Source organism: Vicia villosa, linkage group LG5 (assembly GCF_029867415.1).
Source record: "Vicia villosa cultivar HV-30 ecotype Madison, WI linkage group LG5, Vvil1.0, whole genome shotgun sequence".
NCBI lineage: Eukaryota > Viridiplantae > Streptophyta > Magnoliopsida > Fabales > Fabaceae > Vicia > Vicia villosa.
This window is the reverse complement of record NC_081184.1, coordinates 145295025-145315018: the sequence shown is the minus strand read 5'-3', so window position 1 is coordinate 145315018 and position 19994 is coordinate 145295025. Positions and strand designations below refer to the sequence as shown.

The following is a 19994-nucleotide window of genomic DNA, read 5'->3' as shown; positions in this document are numbered from 1 at the left end:
ATAAAAATATTATTCTCTCTCTTACTTTTCTACACTTTTCTTGATATGTGTAAAATGGTGGGCTGAGTCACTCATTATGGGACGGAGGGAGTATATTTACCATTACCAATAGTTTACCAATCAATCAATCTATATTTTCCTTTGTAAAAGTTTGAAATAGTCGAAAAGCAAGTCAACTTGAATTTAATCAATAATTGAAGAAAATAAAACAAGCATAAAGCAACTGAATGTTATATCATGTCGAAATCAAAGCTAAAATTAAAGTTTGAAAAAAAATTTGGTGATTAAATCAGTGAGGACCGAATTATTGAATTATTAATTGGGCTGCATAAAAAAATTATATTAAATTGAATAATTCAATTAAATAAATTGATATTTATAAATAATTTGTAGTTATTAAACATATCGAACCGAATAACTATATCTCTAAAAAAAAAGCTCACTACACCTATACAATTTTAAAATAGTTTTACAAATTAATTTCTTAAATTTAAATTCTAAACATCACACACTACACAAATCCAAATAAATTTTTAACAAAGTTGTAACATAAATTGAATAATACAATAATTGCAGGGTCTAATAAATTTAATTTTATGAACAAAACAGTTTCAAATAAATTTTGAATAAAATTAACTTATATTTTAATTTTATTTTTAAAAAATTAACATAACAACGTCGTTTTATTATAAATTTTTTTTATTTAATCTGTTAATTTTCTAAAATCATCCGTTTGTCTATTTTCTAACAATTAAATCAGATCAATGGCCCCTTTAATTTGACCAGTTCCATTGCTCAGTTTGGTTTCTAAAAGACTACTATAAATAAACCATAATGAGCATGATGATATATGTGTATGATGAGTCTTACACGCCAAGGGAATTAATCTTTTTATGATATGAAAAGGCTATTCATGGTTACATGCTTCTTTGTAGATATTCACAAAATTAATGATATGAATGGGGATTGAAGAGACAAAAGAGGATATGTCTGTTGGGTCACATCACAAATACAACCAATGATTTGGATACTGTAAACAAATGTAGTGGAAAGTGATTTAGATTTTAGATGTGTCCCGGCGTGCCATAGCCGACAATTTGGTCAAAATCTCACACTTCCTTATTTGCATCAAAAGTTCCACCCCTTTGGGACCTGCCTTCCATTCAATTTCCATTGCCCTTAGAAATAAGGGTAAATGCTATGTAAAGTGTCAACTTAATTGTATTTACATACATGTTGCCCTAACATGTCTCATAGTTTTTTTTATAAGGTTGGTTGACATGTTTAACTAAATGATTTTTTTAAAGTAATTAAAGTTTAATCTTTTCATTAAATGAGAAAAATCGAAATAAATTTTAAGAAAGTTAGACCATAGATTCTTGTTAGATGGTCTATCCTATATCTTTGAAACACAATTTTAAAAGAAGAAATTAGTTAGTAGCAATGAATGGAATGATTTTAAAGGAGTTACTATAATAAATGAAACCAAAACCTCATCTACATATGTCATAGGTTATGATCCTTTCAATAATGAAGTTAATCCATTACACAAATTAAGGTTGTTTCATAAGGAACTCTAAAGTAACCTTTAAAATTGCAATCTATTATTTATAGTTATAATAACATAATTAATTCATAATTATCTTAAAATTTATTTGATTGGCTGAAAAATGAGAGACGAAATTTGACAACTTTTTTTTTATAGGTTTGATATAAAAATTAATTTTAAAATTAGACAAAATATAAGATAAGGAACATTTTTTTTTTTTGAGTAAGCAAGTTGTATTAAAAAGAGAACTAAGGGTTCTCAACACCTGTTTACATCAAAAGAGCGGAAGAAACCCCTCACAAAAAAATCAACAAGAGATTACAAACCGATTTGACACTACGAAATAAAGAACAAAGGATCTTTGTTGAATTCGTAGAAGCCACAAATAGGATGAGTAATATCTCCTATAAAAGCCCACTTCCACACCAAAACCTTGATGCTCCAAATAGTATTATCCACATTCCACACCTCATTCCGAAAACACACACCATTTCTATACAACCAAAGAGACCATAAAGTTGCTAACCAAACTACTCCTAGTTTACCTTCTTTAACTTTCTTCATTTTACAAAAGGACAACCAATCCAAAAAACCACCCAAACAATTCTCCTCCATCCCACCATAAGGTTTGCCTATCCACCTAGCCATTGAAGACCAAACCAAAGCAACCGAAGGACACAAAAAGAAAGAGTGCATCAAACTTTCCGGATGAACACCACAAAAAACACACTTGGAAAAATCTCCCAAAAAAGTAATACCTTTCCGAAGCAATAAATCCTTTGTAGGTAGTCTATTAACCAAGACCCTCCACCCAAAAGCCTTAATTTTAAAAGGAACTTCCATTTTCCATATCAAGCTCAATGCCCCATCAAATTTATTTGAAGGACCAAACGGAATACGGAACCCGGCAAAAAACTTATAACAAGAAGCAACGGAAAAGACACCATCCGCTTCGGCCATCCACTCCACGGTATCGGACTCCCCACTACCCGGACCGCGGCCTTCCAACAAAACCCCCAAAGAAGCCAAATCCGAAACCAAATTATGAGCGCTCAAATCCAACGGATTGATCCCTAAATTCCCCCACGACCACACTCCATTAACCCATCCTCCCATGCCCGCCATCGCCACTCTCTTCAACCCCGACACCTCAAACAAACAAGGAAAAACCTTCTTTAAACAACAAGAATCCAACCATGAGGCTTCCCAAAACGGAGTAGAAAACCCATTCCTAACTCTAAACCGACAAAAAGACTCCATAGGATCTCTCTCCCCATAAACCCCCCTCCCTCCAATAGACACCAAATCCCTCCACCAAACGGAACCAAAAGAAGGAGAAGAAAAAGAAGAAAAAGAAGAAAGAGAGGAAGAAGGAAAAGTACCTCCACATAAGATCTTCATGTTTAGATCACCATATTTTTCTTTTAACAAATTGAGCCAAAGCACATCCTCACCTCTTAAGATTCTCCATCTCCATTTATTCAAAAGAGCCAAATTAAAATCCGAAATATTTTTAATGCCAAGACCCCCTTTATCCACCGGAAGACAAACATTCTTCCAACTAACCCAACTAATCCTCCTTTTTTCCTCCATACCTCCTCCCCACAAGAAGTTACCTTGTATACTAGAAATTTCCTTAGCCACCGTTGCCGGCATCTTATAAAATGACATAGTAAAGATGGATAAAGAACAAATAACCGATTTCAAAAGAGTAATTCTACCGCCCAAACTAAGATACCGATTCTTCCAACCCATAAGACGCTTCTTTAATTTTGATACAAGCGGTTTCCACGTGTTAACCTTTCTCGGATTACACCCCACCATAATTCCAAGAAAAGAGAACATCCCCTCTTCCAACTTACACGAAAGAACATAAGATGCCGCATCCAAAAAATTCTTGCTAACATTGTAACCGATCAATTTACTCTTATGATAGTTTATGCCCAACCCCGAAACAAGTTCAAACGCCCTTAGCACCGCCTTGAAAGCCCACACTTGTCTCCAAGAACCCTCCCCCACCAAAAGAGCATCATCCGCAAATTGAAGGATATCCACCCCACACTCCCCATTGATATTAATGCCATTAAACTCACCAATCTCCATCGACTTCCTCACTAAGCCCGCTAACCCCTCAACCACCAAAACAAAAAGGAAAGGCGACAATGGGTCACCTTGCCTCAAGCCTTTCTCTACCTCAAACTCCTTTGTAGGACTCCCATTCACCAAAACCGACATCTTGCTATGAAACACCAGAACATCCATCCATCTCATCCACTTAATGCCAAACCCCATCTTTAACATCATAAACCTAAGGAAATTCCAAGAGACTTTATCATAGGCCTTCTCAAAATCTACCTTAAACAATAAACTCCTCCTACCATCTCTCTTGACTAAATCCACAACCTCATTAGCCACAACCACACCATCAAGAAGTTGTCTACCCGGCACAAAAGCATTTTGAGACGGAGATACTATTTCATGAAGAACCCTTTTCAACCTTCCCGCCAACAACTTGGAAATAGCCTTATACATGCAACCCACCAAACATATTGGCCTATAATCATCCAAAGAAACCGGGTTCGAGATCTTCGGAACCAAAGACAAAAAAGAGGAAGAAATAGCTTTACTAACCTCACCCCCCGAGAAAACATAATTGAAGAAACGAACGAAATCCCTCTTGATAAAGAACCAACACTTCTTGATGAATAAGAACGAATATCCATCCGGCCCCGGACTTTTAGAACTACCACAACTCCATATAGCTTCCTTAATTTCATCTTCAAGAAATGGAGTTTCAAGAGAACAAGAAGCACCGGATGAAAGTCTCTCAAAATTTATGCCCTCTAGCAAATATCTTTCGGTATCTTCCTCCACATATTTACTAGAAAAATGCCTCCACACCTCACTTTTAACATCCTCCACCTTCTCAATTAACCCACCGGGGGAAGAAATCGGGCCAATATGATTTATTCTTCTCCTCTCCTTTACCACCCTATGAAAAAAGTTACTATTCGAATCACCTTCATTAAGCCATTTAAGCCTAGACTTTTGAACGAGCATGTTCTCCTTTATTCTTAAATTTAACCAAAATTTTGTCCGTGATTATATTATGAGACAACTTTTTGTTCCAATAATAAATTATAAAAAAAATGTTAAAATTTCATTTTTAATTTATTTCTCTTAATTTTTAATATTTTGATTTATAAATATAATAATAATATTTCATATATCAATAAATAACATCATAATAAATGTTATAATATTTTTGTGCGGTGTATAGACATATCAAAACAAAGTAGAGTAAAAATATATTTTTTCTTTTCCTCATTATTTAATAATTTGATTATTAAATATTAATATTAAAGAAAAACTTATATAATATTTCTGATGCATAAACATATCAATATCAAATAAAGTAAAGTAAAAAAATCTATCTTTTGTTTTCTTTCTTAATTTTTAGTATTTTAATTCATAAATATTAATATTTTAATAAAACTTCTGGATTTTAATTTTATATTTTAATATTTTAATTCATAAATATTAGCATTTTATATATTAATAAAGAGTATTAATATTTTATATACTCATAAAGAATATTAATATTTTATTTCTATGAATTTTAAAATATTTAGAGGGATTATAAATATATTTCAATTCAAATTTATTTATTTTATATTAAAAAACACTTAAAATAATTTGTTTGAAATAGTTTTTTTTAATAAAAAATCATCTAATAAATGGGTTATTCAATAAAATTTGATTTTTGTTAGGACATACAAAATAGTTTTTGTTTTTCTTAAAAAATTATAAACAAAGACAAATAAATTAAATTTTGAATTAAATATAAATTTTGTTCATTATCTTTTTTTTAATATTTATTTTGGTCATTATTATTTTTTTAATTATTTATATTTTTAAATACCAATAGTCTCTCTGTATCCAAATCTTCATCTGTCATGTATCTTCATTGACAAGTTTTTGGTAAAATATCATTCATTTACAACTTTTACTTACAAATAATTCTCATTTTTATTTTGTCATTAAGGAGAGACCGGTGATTTAGAGTGAAAAACAAGAGTAAACATTATATGTAATGAAGATTGTAAATGTATGACATTATGTGCAAAGCTTCTCAATAAAGATGTAGAACATATGTTACTAGTAATGAGAATGACCTACATTTATGAAAGTGGCAATAGAGAATAATTCACTTTTTCAGTTTACTTATATCAAAGTTATCCCTTACTATGTTTCTTTCCTTCGAAATGATTCTGAAAGGGTCACCATATTGATAAGGATAATTATGACGTACAATTTTTATGTAACATCAAATTCTCATGGTCAAAATGCAATCTTTCATTTTCATATTGATCATTTTTTTTATTGAGTGATACATCAGTGGTTTTAATGTTTTTGTTTATGAATTTGGAAGGCGAGTTAGAGATGATGAAGCACGGTAGCTCGAAAGGAGGTATCGCTTCGTCTCTAAGTCTTTTTCGTTTATGGAGAAAAAAACGTGGGGTAAGCCATGTCTTAGATAAAGAGAAAGCCAGAGTCGCTACTGACCCACGTCTCTCTTGAAAATAAGGATTCAACCGTCCACCATTTGATTAGGTAGACGACGATCTTTTCCAAGAAAACCCTAGATACTGAAAACTCCTATTAAGACATCATCCCTTAAGGAGATAAGACAGACTCTAAGTCATACACACTCTTCACTACTCAAACAGGTACTACGCTCGTAACCATCATAACATATTCAACCAATCTAACCGCCCACCTACAACCTAGCATCGTTGGCCACCTATAGGATCTCTCACCTCACGTGAGCAGGTCCCTTAAACAGTCTAAAAAACCACCGTACATGGCTACTCGCCACCGTGAGAAAGTCCTTACCATCAAAACATGCAATATACTTATTAGGGCCTCTGAGTCTCCCTGCCCTTATAGGGGAAACACAACACACCCTATACCTTTTGACCAGTATAATGGCACCCACCGTGGGGATTGATAAGACTAACCTGGACCACATATTTCATCCAACCTTATTGTCCCCCCTTCTTTCTGGAGATGACTAACAGAGTCCTACATCGCGTAGTGAACACCATTGCCGGAGGTATTTTCGAGAGGGGTGCCCGATGAAGATACGCAAGACAGGTGTTCACGACGAGTGTCATATCCTCTAACGTTCTTGAAAACACCATAGGAACGACTGAGGTCAACATCGTTTTCTACGAAGAAGATGCCTTGGTTATCATCGTTCAACATGGAAAGTGGGATAGACCCAAGCAGCTCAACTGATATCCTGTTTTGGGATGTCTTTCATAAGTTACAACTGAATCTGGACGACATACAGAGGTTCACCGCTTCTCTGACAGGATTATTGGGTACAAATAATGGGCTATGTGACCCTAGAAAGCACCTGCGACAAGGGAGATAACGCAAAACTATCAAATTCAGCTATCTCATCGCGGACATCGTGTCACCTTACAACATAATCATGGGGCGCCAAACCATCAACGCCCTAGGAGTGGTTGTATCCACCCGATATTTAACCCTAATATATATGCTCCTAGATGGAAGAGTGGGCACCACCCGAGGAGATCAACAAGTGGCTCGCAAGTGTTATCTGAGTAGCCTAGAGGAAGCCAGAGAAGAACTCGCCTTTGTTGATGCCTATTCTTCCGAAGTTCCAATTATTGACTTCGAGGTTTGGGACCCCAATCTGGGCACAGACGCAGAAGGACTTACGCCCATGGAGGACTTGAAGGAAGTCCAAATAGGACCTCACGTTCATCAAGTCACAAAGATAAACACTTCCTTGTCTGTAAGGAAAGAATGGGAGCTAGTCGATCGACTTAGAAGAAATGTCGACATGTTCGCCTGGGCCTCCTCAGACATGCCAGGTATAAACACCAAAGTCGTGAGTCATCCATCACCTCGCCGTCCACCCGTCCGCCAAATCAGTGGTGTATAGAAAACAGAAGGTAGGCGAGGAAAAGAGGGTTACCATTAATGAAGAGGTGGAAGAATCATCCAGCGCCAGATTCATCACTAAGACAAAGTACCTCACTTGGCTGGCCAACATAGTCCTGGTACGAAAGGCCAACAACAAATGGCGCATATGCGTAGACTTCATGGATTTAAATGGTGCCTGCCCCAAAGATCCATATTCGCTGTCGGACATTGAATGTCTAATCAAAGAATCGCTAGGCTACTGTGTGTTAAGTTTCATGGAATCCTACTCAGGATACAACCAGATACTGTGTTAGTATGAGTCCCCTAGATACGCCCAAAAACTCCTTCATGTTGAACCATGGCAATTACTACTACAATATCTTTCCCTTCGATCTCAAGAACGCTGGTGCCACGTACCAGTGACTCATGGACGCGGTCTTCGCCCATCAGATTGGGAGAAATCTAGAGGTATATGTCGACCACATGATTAACAAAATAGTAGACGGGCATAGTCACGCCGACAACCTGAAGGATATCAAGCAGCCAGTAAGAAGGTATGACATGCACCTAAATCCTGCCAAAAGCTTTTTCAAAGTTCAGGCAAGGAAATTCCCAGGTTTCATGCTGACTACGAGAGAATTTGAAGTCAACCCGAGCAAGTGTCATGCAGCCAAAAATATGAGAAACCCCATAAAGTGAAGGAAATACAATAGCTTACTAAACGCCTCGTCGCCCTGTCTCGCTTCCTCTCCTACGTAGGCGATAAAGCTTTCCTTTTAAATTATAGAATCATCCCTGGAGGAAGGATGGCCAGGACCAGGAGTAACCGGGGAAGCCTTAATAGTAACGGGCATGGTAGGACCGACGGGAGGAGGAGTGGCGTCTCAGGTTAGGGGATCGACATGAACACCCTGTGCCTCCAGATTTTTAGAAATAGCATAAACCTTTTGCAGAGCATCCATTTTATTTGCAAATATCATAAACCCATGTTAAAAAAAATAAAGGGAAGCCTCCAACCTCATTAAAAATCTATTTCCTCTCCAGACTACTGACCACACCCACAATAACGCGAGTATCAATGGACCGTTTCCTTTGTAGAGAAGACTTCACATTAGTAGGACCAAACCCCTCATCATATCCGAGACTCCTGTAAAGATCCTTCAGATCTCTTTTTATCATAAACTCGTCAGGGGTGAGAGAATCCAATTGGACATAATATGAATGAGGTTCACGATTGAAATGGACCCAAGCCCGATATTTTTAAAACCTATCTGTGTAGGAACGAGAAGACCCAGTAGGAACACAACAGAGCATGGAGTGGAATTCTAGATTTTACAACTTCACCAGCACGAAATGCCCCTAGAAATCACCCCAGTCTTCAGAAAAAGAACAAATTTTTAGCGTAGAACAATACTCCCTTTATCCCATATATTATAACTAGAGGTGTGTACTGTGGAGAAAAGATGGAAGAACAGTTAGAAATAGGTTTTCCAATATTGATACTCAGTCTAGAATTGGAACACCTTTATAAAAGCCCAAGCACTAAGGTGAAGCTACAAGTGTGCAACCATCATAAAGTTTAAAACCTCCACCTTAAATCCGGATAAGGGCAACCGTAAATTTATTTGAGTGAATAAGCACTCATAAAAATGAATAGATCACTCCTCGAAAGTGTTACATATTCTCTTGCCTAATTCTTCAGGGATAACCGACCAGCCAAAGAGGAGACCGACTGCCGATGGATCACTCAAAATAGTAAGGGTTCCTAGAATCTCTGAGTCCAACCAACTATATTTGTTCGTATGAGCCGACTCTAGTAACATAACTCCTTTTATATGTATTTCATCTACTCGAAAGATCTCGAAAGGATTGAGCCAACAGACACCCTCCGGCTGAGCTCCACGCGCCAGATGATCCATAACCTCAACATCACTCGAATCCTGACCGTAAGCAGTGTGGTATGTTTTGATGAAATTTCAGGCTTTCTCCTTATTCAAAATGGTGACCTCTATCTCTGTGGTAATTAAATTAGGGGAAATTGAAACTCCTGTAACTTCGGATTATGCGAGCGTAGAGCTGATTGCAGGATCATCTCTCGCATCCTCATAAAAATAGAGAGTTGAAGGAAGACTCCTTAAATGAAAGTTTCCTACCTAGACAACCACTGGAAAGCCTCTCTGATTTAGAATCATCAAACACATGTATAATGATTAGAATCAATTGATCGTTAACAAGACGATGAGATTTTGAACTAAAGGATATTTTTGCCCTAACTAACAAAGAAGAATCACTACTCTAAGAATTACTAGACAAACTTAAGGAATGGTCATTCATATTAAATATGGTAAAATAAATACTGAAAGTTATGAAACAAGGTAAGAAGGGTACTTGGTGGGAGTAGAGTTTGACGAAGAAGGAAAAGGTTAAAAGTAAAATGAAAAGCTTTGTTTTGGAAAAGGTAAACACTGAAAGAAATACTCTTGAGAAGAGAAGAAAGCACACTCTCAAATAGAAAGTGATTCTCAGGAATAACATAAGTTCTCCTAGAAGCTCAGAGGCCTTTATATATAGAGGAAGGCGAACAACAGACCAAGTCAATAGACACAAAAAAATTACTAATCAATGATCATATTTCACCTAGTAAATGCAAACGAACTGAAGTGAAAATGCCCTAAGGGAAACACCATACCCTAACCTACTAACCTAAAGTCACGCGTCTGAAAAAACCAGCAAAATATTTCAATGATAAGAGAGTATTTAGTGCGCTTATTCTTCATTACTTTTGTAAATGTTCCACGACCTTCTTACTTCTTGCCGTGGTCAGACGTGATTCCCAAGTACCGATTGCGACTTTAAAAGACTTCCCGACTAAAATACACACGACAAGCCTTGGGGCAACTGTTATGGGCCGGTCAAAGGTCTAATACAAGAGTCTAATCATGCACAAGGCCAATCAAGTTGGTCCAACATATATAGTCAAGACACGTGAGTTTTAAGGTGCACTTTTCTGATCACCATTTTTCATTAGACTCATCTTAGACTTTGTAACTGATTTGGACGTTAGAGTGTTAACATTAGATGTCTACCTCGTGTTAACCTTACGGTTTCAATTTTATAATTTTAACGTGGACAATTTAAGACAAACATGTATTAATTGAAGTCAATTAAATAAACAAAATAATGGGAGATCGAATTTTGAGTAATATGACTTTTTTGAAGTAAAATAAGAGAGATTTTAAATATTTTATCAATTTAAAAAATAAATAAATTGTCGAGTAAATATATTTTATAATAAAAGTGATTTTTTGAATTTAAAATAAAAAATAAAGATAATTTATTGAATTTTTAAAATACGTTGAATGAATCAAAATTATTTGTTCTTTTAAATAGATAAATTTAACTAACATTTTAAATTATGAATGAATTGAATGAATTATTTAATGAAGCCATAGTGGTAGTCAAGTGTTTACTCATAGGGGTAGAGAATCATAGTGGTAGTCAAGTGTTTACTCGTAGGGGTGGCAAAATAGGCCGCCCGCCCTTTCTTAAGTCTTTCCGAAAAGCGAGCGAGACATGCAAGCCCGTCAATTGAAATGGACATAAAAATCATGTCTGTCCGCCAAGATGGCGGATTGGCGGGCGGCAGGCTTGCTCGCCTATTTTTTATTTATATTTTTTACATTTTTTTAATAGATTAATATACTTTTTTAAGTTAAATTTTTCATTTATTTTTTAAAACAATTTTTTATAAAAGCATCTTTTTAACAATTTTTACTTAAAAAATAATACATATATTTACAAATAAATGTATAAATTAAAACCATAAAGAATTGTAGTTACTAAAATTAACTAAAAAAGTACGGACTTAAGGCAAGACGGGCTGAACGAATAGGCGATTCGGGTTTTGCCACCTCTATTTACTCGTGATAACTATCTAAAGATATTGAAACCTTAGAGAAAAAATACTGAACATTTTATCCAAAGCTTCTCACTTCATCATCATAATATCGCATGTTGACTTGAATGTCCGAGTGTTTATCAGAACCATTTTATTGGGCTCATCAATTCACAAAATTCACTAGCTCACTTATCAGTTTTCAGAAGCCATTTATTTGGATTTATTTTAAAACTTGTCATTAAATGTATGTTTGATTTCACATTTACAAGATTTAAAATCAATTCTAAGGATTTAGAATTGATTCCGAATGATTTTGAGATGTTTGCTATTTTAAAAGTAAAATTGATTCTGCCTCTAAAATTAATTTTACTTGAAGTTAGAATTTGTAGCTTCTGTTTTTAGAATTTATTCAGAAAATTTCTTTACCCACCTCCCTATGGGGGTCACCCCCAGCGAAATTCCCAACTTACCCCTGCTTCGGAGATTCATCTCCGAAGTTTTTTTTTAAAATTTTTTTATGTTTCGGAAATGCATTTCCGAAATGCATCAAAATTCATTTATTTTTTACAATCAGGTAAGAAATGTGGACACATGTGCCTACGTAAGCCTTCTAAGGCGGTTACCTTCTAAGAAATGTGGTAACACTTTCCTACTTAAAAGCCTACGTAACAAAAATTGGGAAGCTCCACAGCCACGCCCTATTTAAAAGAATAAAAAACCTTTTGAAATTTCGAAGTTCCCTTTTCCTTCTCCCCACCACTCTCAGACGGTTAACTTCTAAAACACTTTCCTATTTAAAAGCTTCTCACCCATTTTTCTTTCAAAATATCCCAAATCATTTTCGATCCTAAGTCTTCTTCTTTGCTTTAACGTTTTCTATCTCTTGTTACTGCTTTCATCACAATGTCTCGCCGCGGTGGAGGAAATCATCCCGAAAATCGCCGGAGTTAACCATCTCCTGCACATTCTCAACAATCATCCATCAATGCTGCAGGATCAGGCCGTGGTGGTGGTGGCCGTGGCTCTCGCGGTGGACGTACCTCCAATCCTTCTTCCTCCGGACATCCACCTCCTCCGTCATATGCTCCGGCCCCGGTTACCTCTCCTCCGTCTGTTGTTGCAGCTCCGGTTGTTCGTCCATCTGTTTCAGCGCCGTTTGTTCCATCTGTCGCAGCGCCGGTTGCTTCCTTGAGTTCGGCTCTGATCTCCATCGAGAGCTTGACTGCCGAAGTTAAACAGAAGGCTACTCTAGAGTCGGCTCCGTCGTCTTAGAAGTAAAATTGGGAAGGAAAATTCAAGTTCGTGCTAATCATTTTCAGTTGCGAGTGGCTGATAAGGATCTACACCACTATGATGTAAGTATAGTTTGCTCATAAGTTTTTTGTTGTTGTTTATTATGTTGGTAAGTTACAATGTGATATGGATTTCTAGAGGATCAGGACTTTCTAACCTGTTACAATGTGGTTTTTTCGGAAGTGCATTTCCGAATTCCTTCAAGAGGGGTGAGTTCGGAGATGAACTTCCGAAACACCACATTTTCTGAAAATGTAACTTTATTTCGGAGATGCATCTCCGAAATCAATATTTTATATTAAAAAAAACACGTTTTCGGAAGTTCATTTCCGAAAACACTTTTTTTTCAAAAAAAAGTACCTTTTCGAAAATGAACTTCCGAAACAAGGGGTAGTGTTGTAAATTCACCAGGGGTGAACAAGAAGGTTAGGAGGTGGGTGAAGAAATTCTCTTTATTCTAGGTAGTTTTTACATTGAAATTTATTGTTCAACTAACTTCTACATAAATGTATCCAAACACAAATCAATTACGCTAAACTCAATTCTATTAAAATCAATTTTACCAAATTCAATTATTTAAAAATTAATTATATCCATTGTCAATTCAATCACACGCGAAGACACTAACCATTTCCCCTGAACATAAAGATGAACATAAAAAAAGGGATTGTGTTTCCTTCGGCTTAGACATATTGTCACCTAGCAAATGTTATTCTAAATTCCATTTCATTTGACCACACTAGCTAGCAACCCATTTGATCTTAATCTATTAAAAGCTATTATAAAAGTACCACATTAACAAATGTCTTTCCCAACACATTAGTCTGTGCCCTCTCTCTAAATGCGACACATTAGTTAAATAAAAGGTTAAAAAAATAAAAAGAACATAGTGATTCAATTCTTTCCCATAAAAAATAAACCACTAGTAGGCACAAAATCTTAATTTGCTGATTGAGAACACTATATGAAGAATCTGCTATAATTATAGTATGTAAAGTAAAACATGGTCCCAAACCTTAAAGATTAGGGTAGATAGATTGAACCAAGTCACTATTTCAAGAGTTAGTAGTAGTGATATGGATAATAACATGTAATGGCTTGCAAAGGGAGCATCATCACATCCCATGCCATTAACACTGAGGTAATTGATGTTGTTTCATGGTGGTGGGGCCATGTTCGTTTACTCTAAACATTTCAACCATAATAGCACACAATCATTACTTTACCTTCAAATTCAACATGTGGGGTCCTCAATAAAATGTTTACAATTCTTTTTAGGTTGTACTAGTATTGTAAATCAAATAGTCACGTTAATGTAAAGTTTCAGATGTAGCATGTAGATTTGCATTACAACTTAACTTAATGTGTGTGCAAGTAAGATATTCGGATGTACACTATACGATGCTGTAATTGGGAAACATTCTCACGCTCACTGACAGACTGTGACTCTTGGATCAAGCATAGGCCAGTGTCTCTGGTTTTTGTTCTTCTTTCTATTGCTCTGCGCCGATTTTCGTCTGCGGGTCCCATATCCATTGACCAAAACTCAAATAAGTTCCTACAAATATTTCATTATGCGGTGAAGAAAATATATTTTGAGCAAATTGACTCTGTGTTTGGATTTGCAGCGAATATTATTGATTTTGATATAATTAAGTTTAACATAAATTTTGAGTAAATTGATTGTGTATGTTTGGATTTGCAGCGAATATTATTGATTTGGATAAAATTAAGTTTAACATAAATTTTGAGCAAATTGATTGTGTGTGTTTGGATTTGCAGCGAATATTATTGATTTTGATAGAATTAAGTTTAACAGAATTATTTTTATTAAAATTGAATAAATATAATTGATTTATTATGAGATACAATTATATAAAATTGAGTTCAGTATAAAAATGACGTTTAAACTTAAAAGTTACAAATTTTAACTAGTAGAATCAATTATGAGCATGTTTGGAATAACTTTTTTTTCAACCAACGCGCGGCTACATGCCCTTCCACCGTAGAAAACCAGAAGCTACAAAAGGGAGCTTCTAGGCTACCGTGATTTTTCACCGCGATTTTTCATTCATCACCGCCAAACCAAACATGCACTATGAAAGTAGAATCAATTCTATTTCAGAATAACCAAACACATCTAAATCTATGTTTGATTTCACGTTTAAGGCGAATTGATTCTGAATGTTACATGATATTTTATGCTAAAATTTATAAAAATCTATTCGAACATAAATCATTTTACATTTACATTAATTTAAATCATAATCAATTTTATAAAATTAGTTTATTCAAAACCATTTTCCGGGAGCATAAACAAATGCACATTTAGATGGATCAAAATTTCAACATATGAAATTTTTGTTTCCAAATATTAAAAGTAGAGGATCAAGATTACAATATAAAATAAACAATGAAACAAATACATATTATAATTCATAGTATATATAGTATACACAAAAAGCCACCACACAAACTTATTCTCCTTCTTCCCACTTTCCCTCCTTTAAATTTTATAAAAACACATAAAGCAAACCTCTTTTCACTAACTTTTTTCCCACACCAAAACTCTCATCATACTACTCTCACTCTTTCTTTCTTCCTTTCCTCTCTCCACACTCATCACTCTCACTATATTTCCTTCCAACCTTTCTCCCATCTCTCTCTCTCTTTCCACAACCTTAACTCTTTTCTCAATGGAAAACAACCCACTTCACCTTTTACCTCATCTCACTCTAACCCTCCTTCTCACAATCATCATCACCATAGTTTTCTCTCCCATGATCACTACTGCAGAATCACCTGCACCAGTTTCTTCTATCAAAACCGACGCAACCGCGCTTCTCACATTCAAAAACATGATTCAGAAGGATCCAAATGGAGTCTTATCTGGTTGGAATCCAAAAACCAACCCATGCACATGGTTTGGCATCACTTGCACCCTTGGAAGAGTCACTGGCCTAGAAGTTACCGGAATCAATGATCTTTCCGAAACCATTTCGCTTGATCGTTTATTCTCTTTAGATATGTTATCTGTTTTGAAGCTTTCTCTCAACTCATTTTCTGTAAATTCTTCTTCTTTGCTTCTGTTACCATATAGTTTAACTCAACTTGATCTTTCCTTTGGTAAAGTTACAGGTCCTGTCCCTGAGAATCTATTCTCCAACTGTCCTAATCTTGTTGTTGTGAATCTTTCTTACAACAATTTGACAGGTCCTATACCTGAAAATTTTATACAAAATTCTGATAAGCTTCAGTCCCTTGATCTCTCGTCGAACAATTTGACAGGTTCGATTTCTGGTTTGAGGATTGAGTACTGCAAATCGTTGTTGCAGATTGATCTATCAGGAAACCATTTATCAGACTCGATACCGGTTTCTCTGTCGAATTGCACTAGTCTCAAGAGTTTGAATTTAGCTAACAATTTCATATCTGGTGGAATTCCGAAGAGTTTAGGTGAGTTGAAGAGGTTACAGACTTTGGATCTTTCACACAATCAAATTACTGGTTGGATCCCTTCTGAGTTGGGAAATGTTTGTGGTTCTCTTTTAGAACTCAAACTTTCTTTCAACAATATTACTGGTTCGATTCCGGGTGGTTTCAATTCTTGCACTTGGCTGCAACTTGTTGATATTTCCAACAATAATATGACAGGTGAATTGCCTGAGACGGTGTTTCGGAGCCTTGGATCTTTGGAGGAGCTTAGGTTGGGAAATAATGCTATCTCTATGAAGTTTCCATCTTCATTATCTTCTTGCAAAAAGTTGAGGATTGTGGATTTCAGCTCGAATAAGATTTACGGAACCATCCCTAGAGACTTGTGTCCAGGTGCAGGCTCACTTGAAGAACTGAGAATGCCTGATAACCTCATAACAGGTGAGATTCCTGCTGAATTATCGAAGTGTTCGCAATTGAAGACTATTGATTTTAGTTTGAATTATTTGAACGGTTCGATTCCGGATGAGTTGGGAGAGCTTGAGAATCTTGAGCAGTTGATAGCATGGTTCAATGGTTTGGAAGGAAAGATTCCAGCAAAGTTGGGACAATGTAAGCATCTTAAGGATTTAATATTGAATAACAATCACCTTAGTGGTGAAATTCCTATTGAGTTGTTTAATTGCAGCAATCTTGAATGGATATCATTGACAAGCAATGAACTAACGGGCGAAATACCGAAAGAGTTCGGACTTTTGACGAGGCTAGCTGTTCTTCAGCTTGGAAACAATAGCTTCTCAGGTGAGATACCATCAGAGTTAGCAAATTGCAACAGTTTGGTGTGGTTGGATTTGAACAGCAATAAGCTCACAGGAGAGATCCCTCCTAGACTTGGAAGGCAGCAAGGAGCGAAATCGTTGTTTGGTATTCTGTCAGGAAACACTCTGGTTTTTGTACGAAACGTTGGAAACTCGTGTAAAGGTGTTGGAGGTTTGTTAGAATTCTACGGAATCCGGTCTGAACGGCTTTCGCAGATACCGACATTGAGGTCTTGTGATTTCACTAGACTGTATTCTGGTCCTGTGCTCAGCCTGTTTACCAAGTATCAGACTCTTGAGTATCTTGACCTCTCTTACAATCAGCTTCGCGGAAAAATACCGGACGAATTCGGAGATATGATTGCCTTACAGGTACTTGAATTGTCTCACAATCAACTATCTGGTGAAATCCCTTCATCCCTTGGCCAGCTCAAAAATTTGGGAGTGTTTGATGCATCACATAATAGACTTCAGGGTCATATCCCAGACTCATTCTCAAACCTATCATTTTTAGTGCAAATAGATCTATCTTACAATGAGTTAACAGGTCAAATTCCATCTAGGGGACAGCTTAGTACACTTCCAGCCACTCAATTTGCAAACAATCCCGGCCTTTGTGGTGTCCCGTTGCCCGACTGCAAGAATGACTACGGCCAATCGACACCAAATCCAAGTGATGATGTTAGCAAAGGAAGCCATAGAAGATCAGTTGCTTCATGGGCAAACAACATTGTCATGGGAGTTCTCATTTCTGTTGCTTCTGTATGTATTTTGATTGTGTGGGTGATTGCAATGCGCGTAAGGAGGAAAGAGGCTGATGAAGTGAAGATGCTTAAAAGATTGCAAGCATGCCATGCTGCTACGACATGGAAAATCGACAAAGAGAAAGAGCCGTTAAGCATTAATGTTGCAACATTTCAGAGGCAGTTAAGGAAGCTTAAATTCTCACAGTTGATTGAAGCAACCAATGGCTTCTCAGCAGAAAGCCTAATTGGTTGCGGTGGTTTCGGTGAAGTGTTCAAGGCGACACTCAAAGACGGATCATCTGTCGCGATAAAGAAGCTCATTCGACTGAGTTGCCAAGGCGATAGAGAGTTCATGGCTGAGATGGAAACCTTAGGAAAAATCAAGCATAGAAATCTTGTCCCTTTGTTAGGATACTGCAAAGTAGGTGAGGAGAGGCTACTTGTTTATGAATACATGGAATATGGAAGCTTAGAAGAGATGCTCCACGGAAGAATAAAGACACGCGATCGACGCATTTTAACCTGGGAAGAAAGGAAGAAAATTGCAAGAGGTGCTGCTAAAGGACTTTGTTTTTTGCACCATAATTGCATCCCTCACATCATACACAGAGACATGAAATCAAGCAACGTGTTACTTGATCATGAAATGGAGTCAAGGGTCTCGGATTTCGGAATGGCAAGACTAATAAGCGCGCTCGATACACATCTTAGCGTAAGCACACTAGCAGGAACACCAGGATATGTTCCACCAGAATACTACCAAAGTTTCAGGTGCACTGCAAAGGGTGATGTTTACTCATTTGGTGTTGTAATGTTGGAGCTTCTTAGCGGGAAGCGTCCAACCGATAAAGAGGATTTCGGTGACACAAACTTGGTCGGATGGGCTAAGATTAAAGTGCGCGAAGGGAAACAAATGGAAGTGATTGATACTGATTTGCTTTTGGAGACTCAAGGAGGAACAAATGAAGCAGAAGTGAAAGAAATGTTGAGGTATTTGGAGGTTACGTTGCGGTGTGTCGATGATTTGCCTTCGAAAAGGCCAAGCATGTTGCAGGTAGTTGCTATGTTGAGAGAGCTTATGCCAGGATCAAATGAAGGAAGCAGCAACAGTGCTTAGTAATTTGGCCATGTTATTTATTGTTTATAATTATTATGACAGGTGAATGAACTGAAGCTTGTAAGATTTTATCTAAATATGTTAGAGCTTGTTTTGCCTTGTTTTTACAATTTGTTTCTTTATTTTGTTGTGTTATGTATTGTTAGTGATACAATATTACAATGCAACTTCAACCAATATCAAGATTGGAGTAATTACTTGTGAAATCAGAAACCAGGAGACACATTAAATTAAGGTGAATTGGTTTAATAATCAAATAAAGGCAATGCACCAAACTCAATACTGGGATGATATGCAGAATGAGGATACTAATATATACTCCATGCTTTGTGCAATTTAGTTAAGAATAATTTCACTTTGAATCCCCCATATGGAAAGCTAATCCAATATTTAACTTTGACATAAATCCCATCAGGATATTCATGATTGGATTATTCACATAACTGATCCGTAAACAATTTATAAATATTTATCATAACCGAATATTATAACCAATTCATGTAACTTGTTTTTTTTTTTTTTTTTAAAACTAGTTATAAAACTAGTTATGTCTGTATACATGTATACATAGAGTACACTATTTAAAAATCTTACCAGAGCTAAGTCAGGCAGGGTTGCAGGATTAATGGATTATTCTAGTTCTGAGTTGAGTATGTCGAAGATGCTTCACTCTTGGGTGGTCTGTTTATATACTATCTCATGGTTTCAGCCTTCATAAACCAACTTGATTCAGCCATAAATGCCCATGTCCCCTTATTTTCTTAAGGTCATTCAACAGGGATTGTCATCTTGTCCCGAAATGGCCTTTTATGGCTATTAACTAGTCTTTAACATCTGCAGAGACACTCTTATCCTCACCTGAACTCGTTATCCCGAGCTCGGATCCGTATCCGACCCACGGATGGTTCGGAATGTGAGAATTTAGCCTGCCAAATATATGAAAAAACTAAAATATCGAAACCAAAAATTTATCATTTCACAAAATTCACATGAAGCTACCAAAAATTTCAAATCTCTGGAGCGATACAGGAAATTTCATCAAATAGTAAGTATTTTCAGTATTTCATATTGAAAATTTTAAAATTTCTGATACTTTTTAAAGGAATTTGTATTAGAAGGTAGTTCAATTTTTTTAAAGGATATCGAAAATTTCAAAATTTCCGGTAGTTCATATTTTTTT

General features: G+C 36.1%; 1 protein-coding gene across 1 annotated transcript; it reads left to right on the top strand.

Moving 5' to 3' along the window:
• The first annotated feature begins 15230 nt into the window (after positions 1–15230).
• Positions 15231–19008, top strand: LOC131602971 (serine/threonine-protein kinase BRI1-like 2). The gene has a single exon (XM_058875205.1). It carries the CDS (start codon positions 15395–15397, stop codon positions 18812–18814), a length of 3420 nt encoding a protein of 1139 aa, XP_058731188.1. The 5' UTR covers positions 15231–15394; the 3' UTR covers positions 18815–19008.
• The last annotated feature ends 986 nt before the right edge of the window (positions 19009–19994 follow it).

Bases quoted from the DNA above. Each gene is read 5' to 3' on its own strand.
- LOC131602971 (XM_058875205.1), top strand. From the start codon at position 15,395: ATGGAAAACAACCCACTTCACCTTTTACCTCATCTCACTCTAACCCTC.